At 50.8% G+C, this 27374-nt stretch overlaps 1 protein-coding gene and 2 non-coding genes across 3 annotated transcripts; all 3 read right to left on the reverse strand.

Moving 5' to 3' along the window:
- Positions 1-10835: 10835 nt before the first annotated feature.
- LOC142821067 (olfactory receptor 10A7-like) lies at positions 10836-11777 on the reverse strand. The gene has a single exon (XM_075911854.2). It carries the CDS (start codon positions 11775-11777, stop codon positions 10836-10838), a length of 942 nt encoding a protein of 313 aa, XP_075767969.2.
- Positions 11778-24145: 12368 nt separating this feature from the next.
- LOC149521165 (U4 spliceosomal RNA) lies at positions 24146-24286 on the reverse strand. The gene has a single exon (XR_016348143.1). It is a non-coding gene; the product is annotated as a U4 spliceosomal RNA (small nuclear RNA).
- A 2347-nt stretch (positions 24287-26633) lies between these two features.
- Positions 26634-26797, reverse strand: LOC149521166 (U1 spliceosomal RNA). The gene has a single exon (XR_016348123.1). It is a non-coding gene; the product is annotated as a U1 spliceosomal RNA (small nuclear RNA).
- Between the last annotated feature and the right edge of the window lie 577 nt (positions 26798-27374).

Genomic DNA, 27374 nt, shown 5'->3' on the forward strand with positions numbered 1-27374 from the left:
TAACTATTCCCCTGATTTTACAGCCAGGAGTTATGTCAGCCTCTTGGGTCACAGGGTGACCCCTGCACCTGCTGGGTGTGGTTCACTGTCCCATCTAGTGGCACTGACACCACCTAAAGTGAGTGAGAGAGAATTTGCTAGAGTTTGCTCTGCAGCCTGAGCAGGGAGCCAGCTGGCTTTTTATTCAAGCAGTAGAGCCTCATGCCCAGGTTCAATTCTGCCTCTGGGCGATACAGCAGCACCAAACTGGAAGCTCCTGTTCTGCTGATTATTCACCAGGGATCTTGAGATTTTTTTTTCAACCTCAATTTTCCATAAGACTTCTCCTAGAATATCTCACACAAAGCACTTTCAAATGCAGATGGTCCCCATTGCCCCTCATGTGCAAGACACAGAACAATATTTTTTAGCATTTCAAGCGGGGAACCCTGACATGAAAATCTGTTCACAATCCCACCATGGTAGATATAAAGAATAAAATATTTTATCAGTGACAACAAGAAGCCTGTTTAATACAAGTACTACGTGTGAGCTCAGAAACTTTGAAGCTTTTAATGACCCCAAATTTATTCTAAAATATGTATTTTCATTGTATCAGAAATATACCATATTTTAAAATGTCAGTGCCTTACATCTAACCCTCTCGGATTGCCTCTCATTTCACCACCCCGAAAACAGTTGCCAAAGAAAGATCTAATCTGCTCTCAGCATCACATAAACCATACAATTGTATTACAATTTTACCAGTCAACCCACAACTTGAATTTGAAATAGAGGATATCTTTAGGAAAGGTATCTAGATTCAATTTAAAGATTTCACGCGATGGCATATTTACCACCTCCCTAATCCCAACCCTAACAGCCTTCATCCTTTAAAACACACACCTTACCTCTTGTTTCAATGCGTCTAACTAGACACTAATTTCTGCTAGATTAAGCAGTTTTCAGCTATCAGAAATCTTTTCCCCACAAAGTCTTCTCTCCACCCGTTCTTCAATAATCCATTTGGATTGAATTTAACTGCTTTTTTTTCTCTCCATCATTCTGTATTCCTTGCTAAATTCTTCTTTATCCCTTTCATAGAGCTACAACATCAACACAGCAACCAGCCAAATTCCCACTTACATCTGCCTTCTAGGGATAGACACCCAGGAACTCAATCCATTCACCGTAACACAGATACGTTTCAGAGATGACTTGGCTGCACGCCTGTGGTACCTACATGAGGAGCAAATGGACTCTTCAATCTAACAGAGACACTCAAACATGTCCCAATGAACGGGTGCTGAAAGAAGACAAATTCACACTGGACATAAGATGCACATTTTAACAATAAAGATAATTAACAATTTACCAAGTTTTTTCTGTGAAGTTCTTGGGCAGTGTCACACAGTATTTCAGCCTAGGAGATCAAAACGGTCCCTTCTTGTTTGTGAAATTGTGAGCCATGGAACATCAAAGCGTAGGAATAGGTGTGGATAGTTATACCGATCTCACCTTTTCAGACTGGCTCTACCGAGCGTGTTGCCTTTGCCCATCTGGGAAATAAACTTTGCCTGCATCTATTCTATAAATAAAGTTTTGAAAGTGGGATGATTTCATCTGAGCTCTGCCAATACCAGTGGGAAATTACAAATGCAAAAAGTCTCCTAGGATCTGTTGAGCTATGTAAACACATTGAATAGAAAAATGGTCATCTTCTTTATGGATGACATTTAAAAAAAAAACCTAAAGAACTTAGGTACAAACCTCCTATGGAATTCAGATGCTCAAATCCCATAGGAATCTTTGAAAATCCTACTCTGTAATTTTAAAACAGATTTGGGTAATTAATTCAGCTTTTTTGAATTTCGAATTTTGATTTTTTTCAATATTTTTCCCCCATCAAAGTTTGGAAGGCTGCTCTGAAAACACACTGGAAAATATTTCCTTTCAAGAGTCGCCAATTCTTTATCCATTTTCAAGCACTTCTATTGATTGCATTCTTAAACACACTAGAGACTGTAGGGCTACATCTAGACTGGCATGATTTTCCAGAAATGCTTTTTACGGAAAAGTTTTCCATTAAAAGCATTTTCGGAAAAGAGCATCTAGATTGTCACGGACACTTTTCCGCAAAAGCACTTTTTGCGGAAAAGCGTCCGTGGCCAATCTAGACATGCTTATGCGCAAAAAAGCCCCGATCGCCATTTTCACGATCGGAGCTTTTTTGCGGAAAACTTTCGGGACTTTTGCACAAATAGTATTTCTGCAAAAAGCACTAATTTCTTACAGTAGGAAGTCAGTGCTTTTGTGGAAATTCAAGTGGCCAGTGTAGACAGCTGGCAAGTTTTCTGGAAAAGCAGCTGATTTTCCGGAAAAATGGCTAGTCTAGACACAGCCTAGGAGTTGTAGCAAATGAGTGTGTGTGAGGGTAGCGGTGTGAATGAAGGTGTTCAGTGACCTTGCAACTGAAAACAATATGTGAGGATGAAACAAAAATTAATTTACTTTTGTGAAAGCAAAAGTAAAAACAAACAAAACTCACAAAACTCTTCTTCCATCAAAGTCACTCTTGAAATGAATTACTTCAGGGCTACGTCTACACTGGCATGATTTTCTGAAAATGATTTTAACAGAAAAGTTTTCCATTAAAAGCAATTTCGGAAAAGCGCGTCTAGTTTGGCAGGATGCTTTTCCGCAAAAGCACTTTTTGCGGAAAAGCGTCTGTGGCCAATTTAGACGCGCTTTTCCGCAAAAAAGTCCCAATCGCCATTTTTGCGATCAGGGCTTTTTTGAAGAAAACAGTACTTTGCTGTCTACACTGGCCCTTTTGCGCAAAAGTCTTTTGGAAAAAGACTTTTGCCCGAACGGGAGCAGCATACTATTTCCGGAAAAGCACTGATAATCTTACATGAGATCATCAGTGCTTTTCCGGAAATTCAAGTGGCCAGTGTAGACAGCTGACAAGTTTTTCCGCAAAATCAAATGATTTTGCAGAAAAACTTGCAAGTCTAGACATAGCCCAGTTGTTACTATTTTAGAATGTTTCTAGGTACTCCACTTAAGAAAAAACAATCAGTTTCACACACACTGAGGGTATGTCTACACTACCCCGCTAGTTCGAACTTCATTTGCATGAAGCTGGCCAGCACCATTTTTAAATGCCAGCTAGTTCGAACCCCATGCCGCGCGGCTACACACGGCACGGAGTAGCTAGTTCGGATTAGGCTCCACGAGGAGTACAGCTAGTTCGGATTAGAAGCCTAATCCGAACTAGCTACTCCATGCCACGTGTAGCCGTGAGATCTCGACCCCCTACAGTCGGTCATGGAGTTGACACAGTGACAACTTGTGACGTAGTGGGGGCGTGCTGTCTCCTCTATAACCCAGTGTGGTATGGAGGTACCTTGCTTGTTGCTGGGCTTTGGCAGTGGGTGACCTACAGTATGGGGCTGTGTCTAGACTGGCCACTTTTTCTGGAAAATCAGCCACTTTTCTGGAAAAACTTGCCAGCTGTCTACACTGGCTGCTTGAATTTCTGGAAAAGCACTGACGATCTCATGTAAAATCATCAGTGCTTTTCCGGAAATACGATGCTACTCCCGTTCAGGCAAAAGTCTTTTTCCAAAAGACTTTTGTGCAAAAGGGCCAGTGTAGACAGCACAGTACTGTTTTCCGCAAAAAGTCCCGATCGCGAAAATGGCGATTGGGGCTTTTTTGCAGAAAACTGTGTCTGAAAACTTTTTTGCAGAAAAAAGTGCTTTTGCGGAAAAGCATCCTGCCAATCTAGATGCGATTTTTCCGAAAATGCGTTTAACAGAAAACTTTTCCGTTAAAATCATTTTCAGAAAATCATGCCAGTGTAGACGTAGCTGCTAGCCAGTGAGGGGAATCCCGACAGGCTGATATAGAAACTCAGGCGGCAGAGTCGTTCTCCCCATATGTGTAGATGCTGGTGGTGACAAAATTGTCTTGTTCTGTGAGGATGTACACATTAAAGCAGTGAATAAGCTTCCTATTTTATTAATAATCTAACGTTTTTATACTGTGGGCTGTACCATCACACAAAGGTCAAACAGCTGTACTCCTTAAAGTATTAGATACGAGTTTGTGAAAGGAAGGTATTGAGGCCTACCCAGAATATGTCAAATGAGCACCAGTTTAATTGTAAGTGGAAAGGAAAGGCAGCACTCTCAGATACAGGAGATAAAAATAAAAACAAAATTTGATTGGTTGACCAACAATAACCCCGCTTTTAGGGAAGTAAGTAACTCAGACAGCAGTATGCAACAAAGTGCTGATTACCCCAAATGGAGCAGACGAAAGTTTTTTGTAAGGGCAGAATGAGACAACAAAAATCTAACGTCAGCAATTGTCAGGCGAGTGGAGGAGTACCAAAATACCGAAACAGGGTATATAAGGTGGGCTGAAACAGACCACGAGCGGACGGGTTGCGAATCCAAAAAGCCAGGTCTGATCAACCAGGGCTCCCTCCCCGGCGCTGAATCTCGCTGCTGCACATAAGCTCCGAAAGGGGAACAAATACCGGTCGTAAGTTGCAACGAAAAATCCAAAGAAAGGAAAAACATAAAGAAAAGAATATCTCCTGAATCTAAGCAATGCTTCTATCTTTCTTAACGTGAGTATTATATAACAGTTAACTCCATAAATTTCTTAAAGGTAACTCAGGAGGGTATATCAGTAGGAGAAGTTATTATTTCTTGTTATTTTTAACTGTGCTGTTTTTCTACTTTTTCTTTGTATATTATATTGTCTTAAAAGAATCAAAAATAATGAATTGATTTAAATGGAAAATTGATTATAAAGTAAATAGAAAAAATAAATAATCTTTGTTTGACCCTAAATCCTTTAAAGAACCAAACCCGGTTACCGAAAGCACCGACCTGCCCTTTCACACCGATCCCTGCGCTGACCCGGCAGAACAGCCTGGAACCGCGAGTCGCTGCTGCCCCCTGCCGGGCGCTGGCAGAGCGGCTCTCGCTGCAGCTCGGTTTGTGTTCTGGGCTGAGCAGCTTTCTGCTCTCTGTGCCCGGCGCAGTAATAGCGGGCGGTGACCTAGGAGATAGAGGCAGGAAGGGCGGGGGGGAAGAAGAGGGGTACTTCCAATTGTCAGCTCCCTCCCCGCCCTCCTGGCCCAACTCGGCGCCTCCAGCCACCGCATCTACCTGCTACCAGCTGATTGCTGCTCACACCTGGCTTTTGACAGCGGCGGGCAGGGAGGGGACGGGCAGCAGGCAGTACCAACAGAGAGAGGGTTGTGCTCCCTCCTGCCCCCAATCCCTGGCCCCGTGTCCAAAGCCTGAGCTATCCCAAATCCTCCCCCAGCTCCCGTGTCTCCCTGGGGGCACATTTCAGGTCGCAGCATAAGGAAGCAGAGGGTTGGGAATTCCTTAGGGAAGGCGGAGAGGAGAGGGGAGCTACAGGGGAGACCCGGGGGTTGCAACGCTCTGTCTTTCCTATCCACGGTCCCCGCAGACACCGAGCGCGGGAGCTGTTTGGCTGTTTAGAAATCCGCTTCCCCTTTTTGTGCCCGGCCCGGCGTTGCTCCGTGTCACTGTGTGTGTCTGGCGCAGTAATAGGTGGCGGTGTCCGCAGCTGTCAGCGAACCAAACTGCAGATAAACTTCCTCCTTCGAGGTGTCCCTGGTGATGGTGACACGAGGTTTGAAAGCCGAGTTATACTCCGCGGTCCCCCCGTTCGCTGTATCTCGGATAAACCCGACCCACTCCAGCCCTTTCCCGGGGGGCTGCCGGGCCCAGCTCCAATAGTAGCTGCTGACAGAGACACCGGAGACTTTGCAGGTGAGACTGAGGGTCGCTCCCGGCTTCACCGCCCCGGGGCCGGTCTGGACCAGCTGCACCTGGGAGAGGACACCTGCGGAAAGGGAAACAAAGGGAGGAATGAATCACAGAACGAATCTGCGGGTCGGGACCCCATTTCCCTCCTTTCCCACAGACACTCACAGCGGGGGGCGGCGAGCAGGCAAAGGAGAAGCAGCAGAGGCTCCATTCTCCGTATCCAGCAATGAGGGAGGCTGGTCTGTGTCTGGGCAGAGACTGCGGCTCCTGGAACCGGGGTTCGTATTTACACAGGAACCGCCGGGCCAGGGATTTGCAGGCGGGTTGCCTCGCCAGGTATAAAGGGAGGGACGCAGCTGTGCAGGGAGCGGAGTGCGGGGGGGCGGAGTCACACTCCCCTGCATGGCCCAGCGCGGGACCCAGAGTCAAGTCAGGTTCATTGGAATCCCCAGACCTGCCATTGGTAAGAATGTGCCTGGGGCTGCAAACACACGAGCGCCGCTAGGCACGGAGCATGCGCACAAACACACTGTGGATTGGCCGGCTCCAGGAGCCCCAGACGGGCCACTGGCCCGGTAGCTGCTGTGACGAATCCGCCGGGACCCCTTGAAACTGCCCAGGCGAGCCGCAGGCATTGGCGTGTGGGGCGTGGGTGGAGCCCCACTCCCTTTCGGGGAGGCCAACTCCCAGCTCCGCTCCTTCCACCCGCACCCTCCCTCGGGGGCCAGAGCTGACCCAGCAGCCCGCTGCACCTGCACGCAGGTCCCGAGGTTGCCGGACCAGGGCGGTTCAACCTGCGGGTTCTTGTGAAGGGTCTTTGCGATCCTTGCGGCCAGAGGGGTTTTATGTTCTAATGAGAGTGGAGGTTCTGGACACAACACAGAGCCTCCGGGGAAAGAGCCAATCACCGAACCGCCCGGAGTTCACTCATTGCCCTAGAGGAAGGGGCTTTGCTTCATTCGCTTTGGTGAGAGACCAATTTACCGAACAAACCACTTGCATGTGTCTGGAGTTAGGGGGTGTGACGGCGCGTTGGGGGTTCCCCGTCTCCTGCACCCCGAAATGGCACAAACAGACTGTACCAGCCAGTGGAATTGAGGGTGGTTTATTGCTCCTCCAGCACAGCGCAGCACAGATGTAATCTGGTTACAGGAACTGGGCTAGGATGCCTCAGGCCCCCTTGAGATGGGGGAGACTGGGCCCCTAAACTCCAGCCCCTTCCCCTAGGCTCTCCTCCATGCCCTCCGACAGCCAGCAACCAACCCACTCACTTCCAGCCCTGCCCCCAAGCCAAGGCAGCATTCCATCTTCCTTTGTTCCTCTCCATGGGGGGTGTCTGGCCACTGGTTTGCATAGTGACTCATCCTGTTTTGCTGGGTCGTGGTACCCACGGCAGCCAGTGGGGGTTCCCCCAGAGCCAGCAGCATAGAAACCAGCCAGGTACCCCCACTACGTCACAGTTCTCCCCCCTCCGAGAGCGAACTGAGCAGGGTCACTCCGCTCGTGACCTGGGGAAGTTCGGGTCCTCTGCGTGGGAACCCGCCCCGGGGACATGGGTGCTCCCCTTGACTCGGGCCGGCCGTGGCGAGGCCCCACATGAATTGGCTTCCCTCTGTCCACTCGCCGCCCCGCTCCAGGGCGACTGGCGCAGGCCTGTCCTCGGGGGTCACACCCACCCTTCCGCTGGCCTTGATCTCTGGCCGGGGTTTCTCGGGCCGGGGCCATGAGCCCAGCGAGCCTTCTCTGGACAGCCAGGGCGGCTTCCACCCCCGATGCTCCATCCAGGGAGGACTTCCCCTCCCATAACTCTCTCAGCCAGCCCAGAGGGTCTATCTGGGGTAGAGACCCCCAAGCCGCTTTCCTCCTGTCTTGGGCCTTCCCGCCCCTCTGGCAGGAGTCACAGGACCGGCAGTACCGCTGCACGGCTGTAAAGATTCCCGGCCAATAGAAGTGCTGGAGCAGCGTCAGCTGGGTGCTCCGGATCCCCCGGTGGCCCCCAACGGGGGAATCGTGGGCCAAATACAGCAGCTTGAGGCGATACTTTCGGGGGACGACCAGCTGCCGCTCTACCCTCCATGCCCTCGCCTTCCTGGGGGGGAGCCACTCACGGAACAGGAGCCCACGCTCCCGCAGGAATCTCTCCTGGCCACCTCTCCCCCGGGGCTGAGCTGCACGGAGGCCAGCCTGGTCCCTCAGCCTCTGCAAGGAGGGGTCTGCCTGCACCTCAGCCTGGAATTCAGCTGCTGAGGCAGGGATCGGGACCTGTCCCCCACCTCTGCCTAGGTCCGGAGTCCCAGCCTGGCTGGACCCCGTGTCCACTGGGATGGGACCCTGAGGACGCTGCCAGGAGTCCTTCCCTGGACCCACGTTGTCAGCCCCCCGCTGGCTCTGGCTCCGGGTAGTGACTAGAGCCCGCTGGGATTCATGGGGCCACTCCTCTAGGTCGTTCCCCATCAGCACCTCGGTGGGCAAGTGCGGGTGCACCCCCACTTCCTTGAGGCCCTCCTTGGCCCCCCATTTCAGATGCACCCTGGCTACAGGCACCTTAAACGGGGACCCGTCTATGCCCTTCAGGGTCAGCTGCGCGTGGGGTAGTATCCGCTCCGGGGCCACTATGTCGGATCGGGCCAGAGTCACCTCCGCCCCCGTGTCCCAGAAGCCCGTCACCTTCCTACCATCCACCTCCAGGGGTATGAGGCACTCGCTCCGCAGGGGCCGTCCTGCCCCCACCCGGTACACGGAGAAATCCGCCTCCTGAGAATCAGACCTCCCAGGGGAGGTGCACTGAGCATCCTTCCCCTCTCTCTGAGCTGAGGTTTGCCTGCCAGCCCCTGCCTCTGGGGCAGCCTGCCCTTCCTCCCGCCCCAGCCAGTTAACCCTGGAAAGTCCCCGGTCCTGGGACCTGGTGCACTGAGCCCTCTTGTGGCCTTTTTGCCCACAGCGCTGGCAAGTTAGGCTTTGGGCTGTCTCTGTCCAGGCCCTGGCTGGTTCTCTGGGGCGCAGACGACCTGTTCCTTGGTCTCGCCCCGTAGTTGACTCCCTCCGTCGCTCAGCCGAGATCCGGTCTCTGCGCGGTTCCCTTTCTCTCCGGGACTCCCGTTCACACCCGGACCGGCTCTCCGTGAACTCATCCGCCAGTCTCCCGGCCTCCTGGGGGTTCTCTGGTCTCCGGTCCTTGAGCCACAGCCTCAGTTTGGGTGGGCACGCTGCATAGAACTGCTCCATCATGACCAGCTTGAGCAGCTCCTCTGCAGTCTGGGCTCCGACTCCAGACACCCACTTGCGGCAGTATTGCGCCAGGCGGGAGACCAGATCCACATAGGTCTCCCGTGGCCCTTTCTGTACCCCCCGGAACTTCTTCCTGTACATCTCGGGGGTCAGCCCGAACTTGTGCAGCAGGGCCTCCTTGACTCGGTTGTAATCCCCGGGCTGTAGGTCCTCCAGCTGACTGAGCACTCCGGCCGCCTCCTGGCTCAGTGCGGGGATGAGCTCCTGCAGCCAGTCAGCTGGGGGAACCCGTTGCAGTCCACAGGCCCTCTCAAAGGCACTGAGGAACCCGTCTATGTCACCCATGTCCTTCAATTGGGCCACCACGGGCCTCTCCAAGCATCTGGCAGTCCTGGGACCCTGGGGCCCATCCGCACTTGGCGCAGCCGGTGCCCCGCCGGTTCTCCGCTCTGCCATGGCCAGCTCATGCTGCCGCTGCCTCTCTCGATCTTGGCGATCCCTTTCTCGGTCCTCTACTTCCAATTCCTTGATCCGCAGCTGGATCTCCAGCCGCCGCAGCTCTGCTTGGCTGGCCCCTGCCCTAGATGGGCTGCAGCTTGCAGGCCTCCTGGGGGAAGCTGTCTCATCTCTCCTGTGGGTTCCAGCGCTCCTCCCCCTCTCTGAGCCTGACACACTCTCAGGGGGGGTCTGGCTGTTTCCCCTGGGGACAAGATCCTGGCCCTGTGGCTGGTCGTTCTCTTCTAGCTGAGCAATCAGCTGGGCCTTGGTTGCTTTCTGCACAGGCAAGCCCCTCTCTCTGCACAGCCCCACCAGCTCTGCCTTCAAGAGTTGGGCGTAGGCCATCTGCCCGCTGGGCCCCTCGGTGCAGACTCACCAGTCTAGTGCTGCAGCGCCCCACGATTCCCAGGAACCGCTTCGCTCTGTCTCCAGCACGCCTGGCTCCAGGGCTCTTGCTTCTACTGCGCCTTGTCGCTTGCCGCTGGAAGCTCCATCCACGGGGTGCAGTGCATCCCACTTCTGACACCAGTGTGACGGCGCGTTGGGGGTTCCCCGTCTCCTGCACCCCGAAATGGCACAAACAGACTGCACCAGCCAGTGGAATTGAGGGTGGTTTATTGCTCCTCCAGCACAGCGCAGCACAGATGTAATCTGGTTACAGGAACTGGGCTAGGATGCCTCAGGCCCCCTTGAGATGGGGGAGACTGGGCCCCTAAACTCCAGCCCCTTCCCCTAGGCTCTCCTCCATGCCCTCCGACAGCCAGCAACCAACTCACTAACTTCCAGCCCTGCCCCCAAGCCAAGGCAGCATTCCACCTTCCTTTGTTCCTCTCCATGGGGGGTGTCTGGCCACTGGTTTGCATAGTGACTCATCCTGTTTTGCTGGGTCGTGGTACCCACGGCAGCCAGTGGGGGTTCCCCCAGAGCCAGGTACCCCCACTACGTCACAGGGTCAAATGAAATTAATAGTCAGCAGGACTAAAAGGAAGAAAAGGAAGTTTTTCTTCATTTAGCACACAGTCAATCTCTGGAACTCCTTGCTAGAGGATGTGGTCAAGGCTAGGACTTCAACAGGGTTCAAAAAAGAGCTAGATAGGTTCTTGGAGGTTAGGTCCATGAATGGCTATTAGCCAGGATGTGTAGGAATGGTGTCCCTAGCCTCTGTTTGTCTGGAAATGGGTGAAAGGAGTGGGATCAGTGAGGATTACCTCTTGTGTACCCTCCCTCTGGGGCATCTGGTATTGGCCACTGTTGGCAGACAGGATACTGGGCTAGATGGATATTTGGTCTGACCCAGTGTGGATGTTCTTATGTTCTTAATTCCCTGCAAGCTTTGCACAGGGCCTCCTGGACCTCCCTGTTTCTCAGCGCATAGATGAGTGGATTGACCAGGGGCGTCAGGACAGTGTAGGAGACCGAAAGAACTTTCTTGAAGTTCCTCAGGAGGTCGGTGGTCGGGAACATGTAGACAATCAGGAGAGCTCCATAGTAAATGCTCACCACGATGAGGTGGGAAGAGCAGGTGGAAAAGGCCTTTTGCCTCCCGGTGGTGGAGTGGATGTTGAGGATGGTGCTGAGAATGCAGATGTAGGACGTCAAGGTGAGCAGGAAGGGGACCAGTAAGAAAATCAAGCTGACTGCGATTGCCAACATGTCCATCAGCAGAGGGTCATTGCAGGAGAGTTTTACAAGGGGAATCAAGTCACAAAGGAAATGGTCGATACCGTTGGGGCCACAGAAGTTTAACAGGGATATTGACACTGTGGTTATACTACAGCCAAGCAAGCCACCTATCCACGATCCTCCGGCAAGCTGGAGGCAAGACCTGCTACTCATCCGAGCTGTGTAATGCAGCGGGTTGCAGATGGCTAGATACCGGTCGTAGGACATCCCCAATAGGAGGAGGCATTCTGAGCCTGCCAGAGCACCAAAGAAATAATATTGGGTGAGACACCCAGTGAAGGAAATTGTCCAGTCCCCAGTGAGGAGCCCGGCCAGCAGCTGGGGCAGGAGGGTGGAGCTGTAGCAGATCTCCAAGCAGGACAAGTTGCCCAGGAAGAAGTACATGGGGGTGTGGAGGTGTCGATCAGCCACAACCAAAACCACAACAAGGATGTTCCCGGCCATGGTCACCAGGTAGATCACGAGGAAGAGCAGGAAGAGAGGAACCTGCAGACCAGGAAGATCCCCAAATCCCAGGAGGATGAATTCTGTGACAGACGTTTGGTTTCCTTGTTCCTGGCTTGCCATGGGGTGTGTCTGAGGAACAGAAAGAGGGTCACTGTGAGCAATAACTAACATTCATTGCAAACATGGCAGCCTTGTCTTCATCGCCTCCTTCTACTGGTCCTCCACAGCAGCATAGTAGGGAATGGAGGCTGGGGAAGGGAATTACCATCTCTTGGCCTCAGGGACAGGTTCGATATCTGAGCAGAGCGCAGGTGAAAAATCCAGTGTTTCTGCACCCTGGGGAGGGTCTTGAGAGATGGCACTGGACATTCAAACCCTAGGGTGCTGGGTTGAGACAGGGGGTACAGACACCCTGACAGATGTGACACGTTGGTCCAGACAGTCACTCCCGCCACTGCCTGCTGGCTAAGAGCCAAACAAGGGAGGTGCCGTTCCACTGGGGAGCTGGGCCAGCAGGGAATATTTGACATGGAGCTCTAGCAGAGAAACCAACCAAGCAAACAGGCCTGGGACTTGTAAGGGCCGGGTGAGGAGCTTCCCTTTGGCTGGGCCCTGGTTCTCCTCCTTTAGATGGAAAGAAGCAGGGCACATGTAGGGGAGCCCTTCCTTGAGCAGAGCAACAATGTCTCCAGTGCCAGGCCTCATCCGGTCCTTGGATCTCTCACAAAGCAAAGCCGAGGTCTGACTCAGCTCTGGTGCATGCAAATAAGGTCAAAAAGTGGCAGGGGTGGGGAGATGTAGCCAGACAGGAACCCCCCTGTAACATCCATTGTTGTTTGCCTGAAGCATGCAGGGCACACAGAACAGTAAGAGCCTTGAACAGAAGGCCCAGGCTACTGTGACCGTGAATGGCTGTAAACAGATATATGCCAATTGCTGACCAAGAGGCTGCCAAGGAGTGCCCTTGACTTAACCCATATTGATACGAACACACAGCCGTCCGCGGGGGGAGGAATCTCTCGCCCAGTAAAAAAATGCCCAGAACTTACAATTTAGTTATCTCTCTTGCAAGTGTAAATTAACTTGAAACTTGCTTGTAAGAACTGGTGCCACAAAACGGACCAGTACAATTTGGCATCTTAGATAAGAAAGAGGATACGGGCCCCCAGGGGTATAAAGATGGGTCCAGCAGCACATTTACTCTGAGGCTATGTCTACACTGGCACCTTCTTCCGGAAATGCTTAAAACGGAACAGTTTTCCATTATAAGTATTTCCGGAAAAAGCACGTCTACATTAGCAGGATGCTTTTCCGGAAAAGCCCTTTTTCCGGAAAAGCATCCGTGGCCAATGTAGACGTGCTTTTCCGGAAAAAAGCCCTGATCGTCATTTTCGCGATCGGGGCTTTTTTGCGGAAAACACTACTGTGCTGTCTACACCGGCCCTTTTCCAGAACAGTTTTTCCGGAAAAGGACTTTTGCCCGAAATGGAGCAGCATAGTTTTTCCGGAAAAACACTGACAATTTTACAGTAGATCGTCATTGCTTTTCCGGAAAAGCAAGCGGCCAGTGTAGACAGCTGGCAAGTTATTCCGGAAAAGCGGCCGCTTTTCCGGAATAAGTGGCCCAGTGTAGACACAGCCTGAGTGTCAATCTACCATCTAGCTGCTGGTTGGGTTAGGTGTTTGACCTCCCGAGGTTCCACGGGGACGCCCACCTCGTATTCGTCTTTCCTACGAATTGAGGGACCGGCCCTAGCTTGACCCACTGGAGTCGAGAGGCACAGAAAGGGGTAAAAATTGTACCTGGATGTGGTCCTTTGTCATAAGTGTACACATAGACTTCGAGCTCTTTAAAGATTAATCTGTCACTTGGTACCATTATTTCTATTTTCTATCTTTATTTTCTTTGTAACCATTTTTAAGATCTGTATTTGCTAACAGTTAAGAAAGAGAGCAATAGCCATTGTAACCATATGCTTTTTATAAGTTATTTTTAATAAGCCTGTAACTGTTTAAGTTTTAACCTGACTCCTTCAGTTGCTGTAACAGAACCAAGCACAATTTAAAAGAACTTCAGCCGGTCATAAGGGATAGGTATAGGGAGAGCTTGGGCGTTTGGATCATGTCACTCCCAGGTGACAGAACCGTTGAGGTATCTCTCAGTCTTCCCTAGACTGCCCGCTGCGAAAGGATCCTGTTTCCTAGCAGCTAAAATCTGAGGTGTAATAAGCTCTTCCTATAAACAGGGGCGCCTGTCAGCCTGTTGGCTGCCCTCTGCGATGGGACCCCGGTCCTAGCAGTAAAGTCACAGACGTTAAACCTTTTCTCAGCACACACACACACACACTGCTCTGACCATCGGCTGACAGGAGAGCGTCAGGACGGCGAGACCAGGGCAATTAACAACCTGGTTCTAGTACATACAATTTTTTATAAGAAAAATTCCAGAGCCAGCCGAAAAACTATTCATTGAGCACTTTTGCAATAGTTTGGCACAGGAGAATGTTTCCTAAATATTGGCATAATAGGTATCGTACACGATATGCAGTTGATGGGTAGATATGACTAGAACCACCAAGTCTCGCTTTGCTATAAATTGGGCTTAGTAAGAAGAATCAATGGGAGGAAATAAGCAGGATGGACCCACAGGTCTTGCTTTGGATGTAACTAGAAATAATGGACCCCTCACCATGCCTGCTGTTCAAAGGGACCACTACCTCCTGCCTGGTTCTGTAGGTGGTATATGGATGAAGTGTAAGCGAACTAGGCTTAATTATTGTATTATAATAATCTTCTATTACTTACTTTTTATCGCTTTGGGCTGTATTGTTTTAGAATTTAGAGTACTGAAGGTTTAAAGTGCACAGTCATTGGTTTTAAGGCTGTAAAACTTAAACAACTGCATTAATTGCTTAGAGCTTGCAATAAATAAGAAAGTGCTTAAATCTTCCTGGGCTGCTGTGCTGGTTTCTCTTGGATCTAAAATAAATGGAACCACAGGACAAAAGGATCACTAACAAGGCCGTGAATACCATGATGCCACAGTATAAATCCATGGTACAGCTCCACCTTGAATATTGCAAGCAGATGTGGTTGTCCTGTCCCAAAAAATCTCTATTAAGTATGGAAAAGGTCCCGAGCGGGTACTAAAACATGAGGGGCTAGGAAAGAGTTTCAAATGCGGGGAGAAGAAAAACATCAGAATTGTGCAATTATGGATGATCAGTGAAATCATAATCATGTACTGCAGGGGTGGGCAGTAAAACCGGACCGTTTCACCAGGGTTAGCCCCTGCTGGGCTGCTGCCACCATATTTACCTGCACCTCCCCTGGTCCTGGTGATCGCAGCTCGCAGTGGCCAATGGATGCAGTGTTCGCTGTACCTGAAGAAGTGCAGGTAGATGTGGTGACGGGGCCTGCCAAGGCTTAATCCTCTGAGATCGAACCCAGCCACAGGACAGTACTTGCCCACCTCTGCCCCAGAAAACCATCCACCTTTTATTTAAACCTGACCAGAGAAGGAGAATCCCCCACAACACTGGGCGGGTTCTTCAGATGGCTCACTCCCCTCACTATCAAAACTGGGAACCTTTGATGCCGTCTCTCTTTTTCTTGCTTCCACTTCCAGCCATTTCAATACATGACATTTCTGTCTGCTGGACCCAGCTCTGTCTTCCCCAAGTAGATACCTACAGGCTGTGCTCAAGTTACCCAGCCAGCCTCTCTTTGCTAAGAAGAGCATACGGAAACTGTTACTGTAAGGAAACTTTCCAGAGCTTCAACTGTTCTCGTGGCTCGTTATGAATGTGCCTCTGTTTCTCAGTAGCTTCTTTCAGCTGGGTACTTCAAAATGGGACATGGGATTTCAGCATGTGGCAAATACAGGGGAGAAATGACACCTCTTCGCCTAGTAACTATTCCCCTGATTTTACAGCCAGGAGTTATGTCAGCCTCTTGGGTCACAGGGTGACCCCTGCACCTGCTGGGTGTGGTTCACTGTCCCATCTAGTGGCACTGACACCACCTAAAGTGAGTGAGAGAGAATTTGCTAGAGTTTGCTCTGCAGCCTGAGCAGGGAGCCAGCTGGCTTTTTATTCAAGCAGTAGAGCCTCATGCCCAGGTTCAATTCTGCCTCTGGGCGATACAGCAGCACCAAACTGGAAGCTCCTGTTCTGCTGATTATTCACCAGGGATCTTGAGATTTTTTTTTCAACCTCAATTTTCCATAAGACTTCTCCTAGAATATCTCACACAAAGCACTTTCAAATGCAGATGGTCCCCATTGCCCCTCATGTGCAAGACACAGAACAATATTTTTTAGCATTTCAAGCGGGGAACCCTGACATGAAAATCTGTTCACAATCCCACCATGGTAGATATAAAGAATAAAATATTTTATCAGTGACAACAAGAAGCCTGTTTAATACAAGTACTACGTGTGAGCTCAGAAACTTTGAAGCTTTTAATGACCCCAAATTTATTCTAAAATATGTATTTTCATTGTATCAGAAATATACCATATTTTAAAATGTCAGTGCCTTACATCTAACCCTCTCGGATTGCCTCTCATTTCACCACCCCGAAAACAGTTGCCAAAGAAAGATCTAATCTGCTCTCAGCATCACATAAACCATACAATTGTATTACAATTTTACCAGTCAACCCACAACTTGAATTTGAAATAGAGGATATCTTTAGGAAAGGTATCTAGATTCAATTTAAAGATTTCACGCGATGGCATATTTACCACCTCCCTAATCCCAACCCTAACAGCCTTCATCCTTTAAAACACACACCTTACCTCTTGTTTCAATGCGTCTAACTAGACACTAATTTCTGCTAGATTAAGCAGTTTTCAGCTATCAGAAATCTTTTCCCCACAAAGTCTTCTCTCCACCCGTTCTTCAATAATCCATTTGGATTGAATTTAACTGCTTTTTTTTCTCTCCATCATTCTGTATTCCTTGCTAAATTCTTCTTTATCCCTTTCATAGAGCTACAACATCAACACAGCAACCAGCCAAATTCCCACTTACATCTGCCTTCTAGGGATAGACACCCAGGAACTCAATCCATTCACCGTAACACAGATACGTTTCAGAGATGACTTGGCTGCACGCCTGTGGTACCTACATGAGGAGCAAATGGACTCTTCAATCTAACAGAGACACTCAAACATGTCCCAATGAACGGGTGCTGAAAGAAGACAAATTCACACTGGACATAAGATGCACATTTTAACAATAAAGATAATTAACAATTTACCAAGTTTTTTCTGTGAAGTTCTTGGGCAGTGTCACACAGTATTTCAGCCTAGGAGATCAAAACGGTCCCTTCTTGTTTGTGAAATTGTGAGCCATGGAACATCAAAGCGTAGGAATAGGTGTGGATAGTTATACCGATCTCACCTTTTCAGACTGGCTCTACCGAGCGTGTTGCCTTTGCCCATCTGGGAAATAAACTTTGCCTGCATCTATTCTATAAATAAAGTTTTGAAAGTGGGATGATTTCATCTGAGCTCTGCCAATACCAGTGGGAAATTACAAATGCAAAAAGTCTCCTAGGATCTGTTGAGCTATGTAAACACATTGAATAGAAAAATGGTCATCTTCTTTATGGATGACATTTAAAAAAAAAACCTAAAGAACTTAGGTACAAACCTCCTATGGAATTCAGATGCTCAAATCCCATAGGAATCTTTGAAAATCCTACTCTGTAATTTTAAAACAGATTTGGGTAATTAATTCAGCTTTTTTGAATTTCGAATTTTGATTTTTTTCAATATTTTTCCCCCATCAAAGTTTGGAAGGCTGCTCTGAAAACACACTGGAAAATATTTCCTTTCAAGAGTCGCCAATTCTTTATCCATTTTCAAGCACTTCTATTGATTGCATTCTTAAACACACTAGAGACTGTAGGGCTACATCTAGACTGGCATGATTTTCCAGAAATGCTTTTTACGGAAAAGTTTTCCATTAAAAGCATTTTCGGAAAAGAGCATCTAGATTGTCACGGACACTTTTCCGCAAAAGCACTTTTTGCGGAAAAGCGTCCGTGGCCAATCTAGACATGCTTATGCGCAAAAAAGCCCCGATCGCCATTTTCACGATCGGAGCTTTTTTGCGGAAAACTTTCGGGACTTTTGCACAAATAGTATTTCTGCAAAAAGCACTAATTTCTTACAGTAGGAAGTCAGTGCTTTTGTGGAAATTCAAGTGGCCAGTGTAGACAGCTGGCAAGTTTTCTGGAAAAGCAGCTGATTTTCCGGAAAAATGGCTAGTCTAGACACAGCCTAGGAGTTGTAGCAAATGAGTGTGTGTGAGGGTAGCGGTGTGAATGAAGGTGTTCAGTGACCTTGCAACTGAAAACAATATGTGAGGATGAAACAAAAATTAATTTACTTTTGTGAAAGCAAAAGTAAAAACAAACAAAACTCACAAAACTCTTCTTCCATCAAAGTCACTCTTGAAATGAATTACTTCAGGGCTACGTCTACACTGGCATGATTTTCTGAAAATGATTTTAACAGAAAAGTTTTCCATTAAAAGCAATTTCGGAAAAGCGCGTCTAGTTTGGCAGGATGCTTTTCCGCAAAAGCACTTTTTGCGGAAAAGCGTCTGTGGCCAATTTAGACGCGCTTTTCCGCAAAAAAGTCCCAATCGCCATTTTTGCGATCAGGGCTTTTTTGAAGAAAACAGTACTTTGCTGTCTACACTGGCCCTTTTGCGCAAAAGTCTTTTGGAAAAAGACTTTTGCCCGAACGGGAGCAGCATACTATTTCCGGAAAAGCACTGATAATCTTACATGAGATCATCAGTGCTTTTCCGGAAATTCAAGTGGCCAGTGTAGACAGCTGACAAGTTTTTCCGCAAAATCAAATGATTTTGCAGAAAAACTTGCAAGTCTAGACATAGCCCAGTTGTTACTATTTTAGAATGTTTCTAGGTACTCCACTTAAGAAAAAACAATCAGTTTCACACACACTGAGGGTATGTCTACACTACCCCGCTAGTTCGAACTTCATTTGCATGAAGCTGGCCAGCACCATTTTTAAATGCCAGCTAGTTCGAACCCCATGCCGCGCGGCTACACACGGCACGGAGTAGCTAGTTCGGATTAGGCTCCACGAGGAGTACAGCTAGTTCGGATTAGAAGCCTAATCCGAACTAGCTACTCCATGCCACGTGTAGCCGTGAGATCTCGACCCCCTACAGTCGGTCATGGAGTTGACACAGTGACAACTTGTGACGTAGTGGGGGCGTGCTGTCTCCTCTATAACCCAGTGTGGTATGGAGGTACCTTGCTTGTTGCTGGGCTTTGGCAGTGGGTGACCTACAGTATGGGGCTGTGTCTAGACTGGCCACTTTTTCTGGAAAATCAGCCACTTTTCTGGAAAAACTTGCCAGCTGTCTACACTGGCTGCTTGAATTTCTGGAAAAGCACTGACGATCTCATGTAAAATCATCAGTGCTTTTCCGGAAATACGATGCTACTCCCGTTCAGGCAAAAGTCTTTTTCCAAAAGACTTTTGTGCAAAAGGGCCAGTGTAGACAGCACAGTACTGTTTTCCGCAAAAAGTCCCGATCGCGAAAATGGCGATTGGGGCTTTTTTGCAGAAAACTGTGTCTGAAAACTTTTTTGCAGAAAAAAGTGCTTTTGCGGAAAAGCATCCTGCCAATCTAGATGCGATTTTTCCGAAAATGCGTTTAACAGAAAACTTTTCCGTTAAAATCATTTTCAGAAAATCATGCCAGTGTAGACGTAGCTGCTAGCCAGTGAGGGGAATCCCGACAGGCTGATATAGAAACTCAGGCGGCAGAGTCGTTCTCCCCATATGTGTAGATGCTGGTGGTGACAAAATTGTCTTGTTCTGTGAGGATGTACACATTAAAGCAGTGAATAAGCTTCCTATTTTATTAATAATCTAACGTTTTTATACTGTGGGCTGTACCATCACACAAAGGTCAAACAGCTGTACTCCTTAAAGTATTAGATACGAGTTTGTGAAAGGAAGGTATTGAGGCCTACCCAGAATATGTCAAATGAGCACCAGTTTAATTGTAAGTGGAAAGGAAAGGCAGCACTCTCAGATACAGGAGATAAAAATAAAAACAAAATTTGATTGGTTGACCAACAATAACCCCGCTTTTAGGGAAGTAAGTAACTCAGACAGCAGTATGCAACAAAGTGCTGATTACCCCAAATGGAGCAGACGAAAGTTTTTTGTAAGGGCAGAATGAGACAACAAAAATCTAACGTCAGCAATTGTCAGGCGAGTGGAGGAGTACCAAAATACCGAAACAGGGTATATAAGGTGGGCTGAAACAGACCACGAGCGGACGGGTTGCGAATCCAAAAAGCCAGGTCTGATCAACCAGGGCTCCCTCCCCGGCGCTGAATCTCGCTGCTGCACATAAGCTCCGAAAGGGGAACAAATACCGGTCGTAAGTTGCAACGAAAAATCCAAAGAAAGGAAAAACATAAAGAAAAGAATATCTCCTGAATCTAAGCAATGCTTCTATCTTTCTTAACGTGAGTATTATATAACAGTTAACTCCATAAATTTCTTAAAGGTAACTCAGGAGGGTATATCAGTAGGAGAAGTTATTATTTCTTGTTATTTTTAACTGTGCTGTTTTTCTACTTTTTCTTTGTATATTATATTGTCTTAAAAGAATCAAAAATAATGAATTGATTTAAATGGAAAATTGATTATAAAGTAAATAGAAAAAATAAATAATCTTTGTTTGACCCTAAATCCTTTAAAGAACCAAACCCGGTTACCGAAAGCACCGACCTGCCCTTTCACACCGATCCCTGCGCTGACCCGGCAGAACAGCCTGGAACCGCGAGTCGCTGCTGCCCCCTGCCGGGCGCTGGCAGAGCGGCTCTCGCTGCAGCTCGGTTTGTGTTCTGGGCTGAGCAGCTTTCTGCTCTCTGTGCCCGGCGCAGTAATAGCGGGCGGTGACCTAGGAGATAGAGGCAGGAAGGGCGGGGGGGAAGAAGAGGGGTACTTCCAATTGTCAGCTCCCTCCCCGCCCTCCTGGCCCAACTCGGCGCCTCCAGCCACCGCATCTACCTGCTACCAGCTGATTGCTGCTCACACCTGGCTTTTGACAGCGGCGGGCAGGGAGGGGACGGGCAGCAGGCAGTACCAACAGAGAGAGGGTTGTGCTCCCTCCTGCCCCCAATCCCTGGCCCCGTGTCCAAAGCCTGAGCTATCCCAAATCCTCCCCCAGCTCCCGTGTCTCCCTGGGGGCACATTTCAGGTCGCAGCATAAGGAAGCAGAGGGTTGGGAATTCCTTAGGGAAGGCGGAGAGGAGAGGGGAGCTACAGGGGAGACCCGGGGGTTGCAACGCTCTGTCTTTCCTATCCACGGTCCCCGCAGACACCGAGCGCGGGAGCTGTTTGGCTGTTTAGAAATCCGCTTCCCCTTTTTGTGCCAGGCCCGGCGTTGCTCCGTGTCACTGTGTGTGTCTGGCGCAGTAATAGGTGGCGGTGTCCGCAGCTGTCAGCGAACCAAACTGCAGATAAACTTCCTCCTTCGAGGTGTCCCTGGTGATGGTGACACGAGGTTTGAAAGCCGAGTTATACTCCGTGGTCCCCCCGTTCGCTGTATCTCGGATAAACCCGATCCACTCCAGCCCTTTCCCGGGGGGCTGCCGGGCCCAGCTCCAATAGTAGCTGCTGACAGAGACACCGGAGACTTTGCAGGTGAGACTGAGGGTCGCTCCCGGCTTCACCGCCCCGGGGCCGGTCTGGACCAGCTGCACCTGGGAGAGGACACCTGCGGAAAGGGAAACAAAGGGAGGAATGAATCACAGAACGAATCTGCGGGTCGGGACCCCATTTCCCTCCTTTCCCACAGACACTCACAGCGGGGGGCGGCGAGCAGGCAAAGGAGAAGCAGCAGAGGCTCCATTCTCCGTATCCAGCAATGAGGGAGGCTGGTCTGTGTCTGGGCAGAGACTGCGGCCCCTGGAACCGGGGTTCGTATTTACACAGGAACCGCCGGGGCAGGGATTTGCAGGCGGGTTGCCTCGCCAGGTATAAAGGGAGGGACGCAGCTGTGCAGGGAGCGGAGTGCGGGGGGCGGAGTCACACTCCCCTGCATGGCCCAGGGTGGGACCCAGAGTCAAGTCAGGTTCATTGGAATCCCCAGACCTGCCTGTGACGTAGTGGGGGTACCTGGCTGGTTTCTATGCTGCTGGCTCTGGGGGAACCCCCACTGGCTGCCGTGGGTACCACGACCCAGCAAAACAGGATGAGTCACTATGCAAACCAGTGGCCAGGCACCCCCCATGGAGAGGAACAAAGGAAGGTGGAATGCTGCCTTGGCTGGGGGGCAGGGCTGGAAGTTAGTGAGTTGGTTGCTGGCTGTCGGAGGGCATGGAGGAGAGCCTAGGGGAAGGGGCTGGAGTTTAGGGGCCCAGTCTCCCCCATCTCAAGGGGGCCTGAGGCATCCTAGCCCAGTTCCTGTAACCAGATTACATCTGTGCTGCGCTGTGCTGGAGGAGCAATAAACCACCCTCAATTCCACTGGCTGGTGCAGTCTGTTTGTGCCATTTCGGGGTGCAGGAGACGGGGAACCCCCAACGCGCCGTCACACTGCCATTGGTAAGAACGTGCCTGGGGCTGCAAACACACGAGCGCCGCTAGGCACGGAGCATGCGCACAAACACACTGTGGATTGGCCGGCTCCAGGAGCCCCAGACGGGCCACTGGCCCGGTAGCTGCTGTGACGAATCCGCCGGGACCCCTTGAAACTGCCCAGGCGAGCCGCAGGCATTGGCGTGTGGGGCGTGGGTGGAGCCCCACTCCCTTTCGGGGAGGCCAACTCCCAGCTCCGCTCCTTCCACCCGCACCCTCCCTCGGGGGCCAGAGCTGACCCAGCAGCCCGCTGCACCTGCACGCAGGTCCCGAGGTTGCCAGACCAGGGCGGTTCAACCTGCGGGTTCTTATGAAGGGTCTTTGCGATCCTTGCGGCCAGAGGGGTTTTATGTTCTAATGAGAGTGGAGGTTCTGGACACAACACAGAGCCTGCGGGAAAAGAGCCAATCACCGAACCGCCCGGAGTTCACTCATTGCCCTAGAGCAGGGGTCTCCAAACTACGGCCTGGGGGCCGGATGCGCCCGCGAGGCCCTCTCATCCGGCCCGTGGAGACCTTTTTGGATTCAAAGGCAGAAGAAGTGAGATTGTTTCAAAACCCATTTGAAGCAGATGTGGCCAGTTGCCCAGATGAACTGCAGCTGGAAGTCATTGAGTTGCAAGCAAATGACCTCCTTAGGGACAAGTTCAAAATAGGACTGGTGGGTTTTTACCAGTTTTTGCCCAAGGAAGACTTTCCTAATGTCAAAACTTTTGCATCAAGGTACCTTTCAATCTTTGGAACAACATACCTGTGTGAACAAACATTTTCAAGAATGAAATACGTGAAGAACAATTTGAGAACAAACTTGTCCGATGATAATCTCAGGTCACTGTTGATGTTAGGGACAACAAATCTAAAGCCAGAAATGTCTGCTATTTTGGCATCCAGGAAACAATTTCACCATTCACACTAATACAGGTGTTCATGTGTAGTGTATGAATGTGTTATTAAATAATAACTGAATAAAATAATATTAAATACATAATTAAAAACAACATCCATGTTTTGATTGTTTTTTATTTGGACCTCAAGTGTGTAGTCGGCCCCCGAACTGCTGTTTGATAGTTAATGCGGCCCTCGGGCTGAAAAGTTTGGAGACCCCTGCCCTAGAGGAAGGGGCTTTGCTTCATTCGCTTTGGTGAGAGACCAATTTACCGAACAAACCACTTGCATGTGTCTGGAGTTAGGGGGCAAGAGGAGTTTTCTGTTGACAGCCTCCTTCCGTTTGCCTCTCTTGGTGGAGACGACCTGGCCTTTGTCTCTGACCCAGGGTTCGGTTCCCGCGATGAGGGACCTTTAAGGAGAGAGGTTTCAAATCGGGCGTGTTTTTAGATATAATTTCTAATCACATCTGCAACAAACTGCAGCTTTTAAAAAACTGATTTTGACAACGTTTGGGAAAAGTCACTGTAGGACATGACATGACTGTGATGGCAACTGCTAAATTGTTTAGGATTGGGGAAAGTAGCTATTTATGGGACAATGTCAGACTGGAGGAAGGTCTCTAGTGGGGCTCCCCAGGGATTTATTTTGAGTCTGGTGGTTTTTATTGTCTTTAGGAATAACCTGGATGTAGCAATAAGAGCATAAACCATTATAAAATTAAAGACATTCAAGAAACCATTTGTCACAGGAAACGGTTTATAACACACTGGAAAACCTGAGTTTCCACAAAACACGAGAAACGAAAGGCTGCTTTGGAGCTTTCAGTACAGAACTCTACATTAAGCCAGCAGAAACCATAAAACGAACTTAAAGTAAAGTCCGGTGACATAGCCAATAAGCAACATTATTACAATCACTACTTTTTTCTTTTGTTGAACAAAGCTGTCCAGCCTCCGCAGAGACCACCAAAAATTGCCGATGCCGACTGTATTTCAAGTCGTCACAGCGGGGTATTGGGCAAAGTTTTCAATTAGCAATAATCGCACCTCGGATTAACCTCATCGGTTACGATATTGCCACTGCGCAAAGATAATGAAACAATCCCCGGCGCGGTGACCCCGGGCCGGCCACGGGCTCCCAGCTTAGGGCGCGGCCCGGTACCGTGGCGGGAAGCCGGGTACGAAGTGCCCCAGCACCGCTGCCTCCGGAGCCCCGGCAGCCCAGCCAGACCCAGCGGGCTTGCGGGGTTCAGCGCTTCTGTGCCGCCCAGAACCCTCAGCTGGCCGGAGAGGCCTCTGGGAGCGCGAGGAAATGTGAGACTGACGTCACCAGGCGGGAGGGGTGAGGGTGGGAGAGGCTGTTTTGTCTCATTGCAGCTGAAATGCTTGGAAATCACAACACCACGTGGGGGCTGCTGGGTGATTCCCGCCAGATTTTCCAGGCAGTTCGACATGGACGGAAACCAGCCCCCACTGCGCGTGCGCAGAACAGTCGCCTCTGGGGCATCAATGCCTTGTGCTCAGCCTGGCACGGGACATGGGAGCTGAAAATCGCAGGGCGCTGGGCCATTCCGCAGCCGCCCGGAGACTGACAGCGCGTGCGGATCGGCCCTGCAGTGGGGGAGGGGAAACACCCCCTAGAGGGGGGCGCCATTTACACACACAGCAGCTGTCCCCAGGGATCGCTGCCCCAGCGCCGCGCAGGACCTTGCTCCGCCTGCCTGGGGCTTCCCATCGCGCAGGGGCTGGACGCTTCCGAGGGGAGGCGCCCGGGCGGTGATCCACTGTCGGAACCGTCCCTGGCCGCCCCTTCCGCAGGACACGCGCGGGGATGGCCGCGCACGGGGAGCGGGTCTCACGCCAAGGGCAGCACCGACCCCATCGGACTCCGACCGCCAGTTCGCAGCGCTGCGCCGCCAGCTCCCATCGGACCCGCCTCTGACCAACGCCCCTTTCCCATCCCAGCGCACCTGGCCAGCGGGTGACCGAGGGAGCGTTCTCGGGAATGGCGTTTACAGGGAGGCGATGCAGCATTTGTGAGTTGTGGGGGGTGCGCAGAATGCACCAGCCCGTTTGTCTCTGCGAGTATCTGGGAGGAAATAAATGAATAGACACCAAACCTCCCTCGTTCTCGGCATTCCCTGGAATGTGACCCTGCTCCGCCAGCACCGCCCAGCACAGAATCTGAACATAACTCCTGCAACCCACCTGCAGCAACAAACCAGGCCACGCTGAGTGCAAGTCTCCAGTCCCACTCCCAACTGGTCGGATAGTGCTCGTGAATTATATAATACATACTCCTTGGCAGAGACCCACAGTCCATTTCCCGCAAGTGTCTCTGCATTGGAAATGACTAGAGAGAGAACAGCCACAAAGGGGTGCGTGACCGGGTGGGGTCATTTATGCGGGGATGCCCTGTTCACACCTGTGCACCATTGAACTGTTCACTCCACCGGCTCCCCAGAGGGGCTTTAGAAGTCGGAGAGTTCGGGTTAGTGGCAGCTGAACAGAGTCAGGGACATTCGCGTGACAGGTTAGGAGAGAGACAAGGTCACTTCTGCAACATTAGCAACCAGGGTCGCCGATTTCCTACTTGCCGTGTGTGTGCTGGGAAGAATGTGCAGCAGCATCTGCCCCCCACCCCCCACCCCGCCCGCACACAGAGCCGGAGGGAGCGACACGGGCTGGGCGTTGGGAGGGGCCATGGGACGAGAGGACGTAAATAATCTCTGCTGGAGAGGAAACAAAACCTCTGCCACAGGTGCCCTGAACCGGCAGATTCCTAAGCGCGTGTCCTTGCAATGACAGGGGGACATGGACATGCGGTTACTTCCCCGCACAGGAAGCAAAGGCGGTGCCCGGAGCGGGATTTGAACCCACGGCTGAGTTCGGAGACCAGAACACCCATGAGGAGACAGAGAGGCCCTGGAGTGGGCCGCTTTGTTAGATCACTCCCCGCCCTGACAGCGGCCCGGGCAGTTTCTTTCGACCTTCGTTTTCCTAAATGTTTGCGTTACTCGGGGGTGGCCAACATCCAAGCCAGGCCCAGAGCTGCGTGGGGGTGGGGAGCTTGCAGCTTGGACCAGAACTTCCCAGAGGGTCGGAGAACCACGCGGTTTCGGTCAGACCATTGTCCTACCGACAAGAGAGACACAAAGGAACAGAAACAAGCAACGAGCCCAACCCAGCAAGGAAATAAACTGATGATGCTTTACGGGGATGATAAACTGAATCTCGAGGGCAAGTTTCAAAGCGGAGAAAACACAACCCCCAGCATCAGACACCGCCCCGCTTTACAGATTCTGACAGGGTTAGCTTTTGGGGAAATCTATCTCACAGTATTTATCTGCAACGCGTACAGAATAGATAAGAACTGTTTCTCTCGATTTAATCCTGTATTCCTGGAACAAATTATCTTTTTTTTTTTCAACAACAATATCAGGGGAAAGCGCGCACGCAGTCCCCCACTACCACAAATTGTGCAGTCGAGTTTTCTCTACTTGAGAAAATCGCAGGGGTCAGGGCACCCGCAGTGCAATGGATGGGCCTCACCCTGGGAAAACCACCTTCCTGAGCGTGGTATTTCCCCTGCCAGGTAAGTATAAACTCTTGTCCCAGAGCCCCCGCCAGCCCTCAAGCGCCCCGAACTCTCACATCACGGTGGCTCCCACCTCCACCTCCAAACAACCCCGCCGGCACCGCTTCCCGCTGCTGCCAGCTGCCCCACCCCTGTCCCCAGACCCCACCCAGAGCCCCGCTTGCAAATTAGAGCCCCGCTCGTCAGCCCGCTCCCACTCCCACAGTGCTCCGCTCGCACACACATCTGCATACGTGCACACGCGGCTCCGCCCTTCCGGATGGGCCACGCCCCTGACTGCCCTTGGTCCACACTCTCCAGTCCAGCCAGACCCGGTTCTTCAGCTGCTCAGCGCCCGATAGACAGAGCCCAGGCCCCTCTCTCAAGTGCTGCCCGAGGGGCGGGGGGTTAAGGGAAAGTAGCAGGGCGGGGGACAAAGGGGCGCAGCAGGAGAGGATGCACCTGGCCACACGCCCGGGCGCTCACTGTCACCGGCGGGGAAGCCACGTGGCCGCAGGTTTCCCGCCGGTGTGGTCCTGTCCCCTCGCCGCAACGAAGCACTAGAGGAGCAGATGGAGCCGGGGCGTGTTGCTCTGCTGCTCC

Source organism: Pelodiscus sinensis, chromosome 30, assembly GCF_052426305.1.
Source record: "Pelodiscus sinensis isolate ZL-2025 chromosome 30, ASM5242630v1, whole genome shotgun sequence".
Lineage (NCBI taxonomy): Eukaryota > Metazoa > Chordata > Testudines > Trionychidae > Pelodiscus > Pelodiscus sinensis.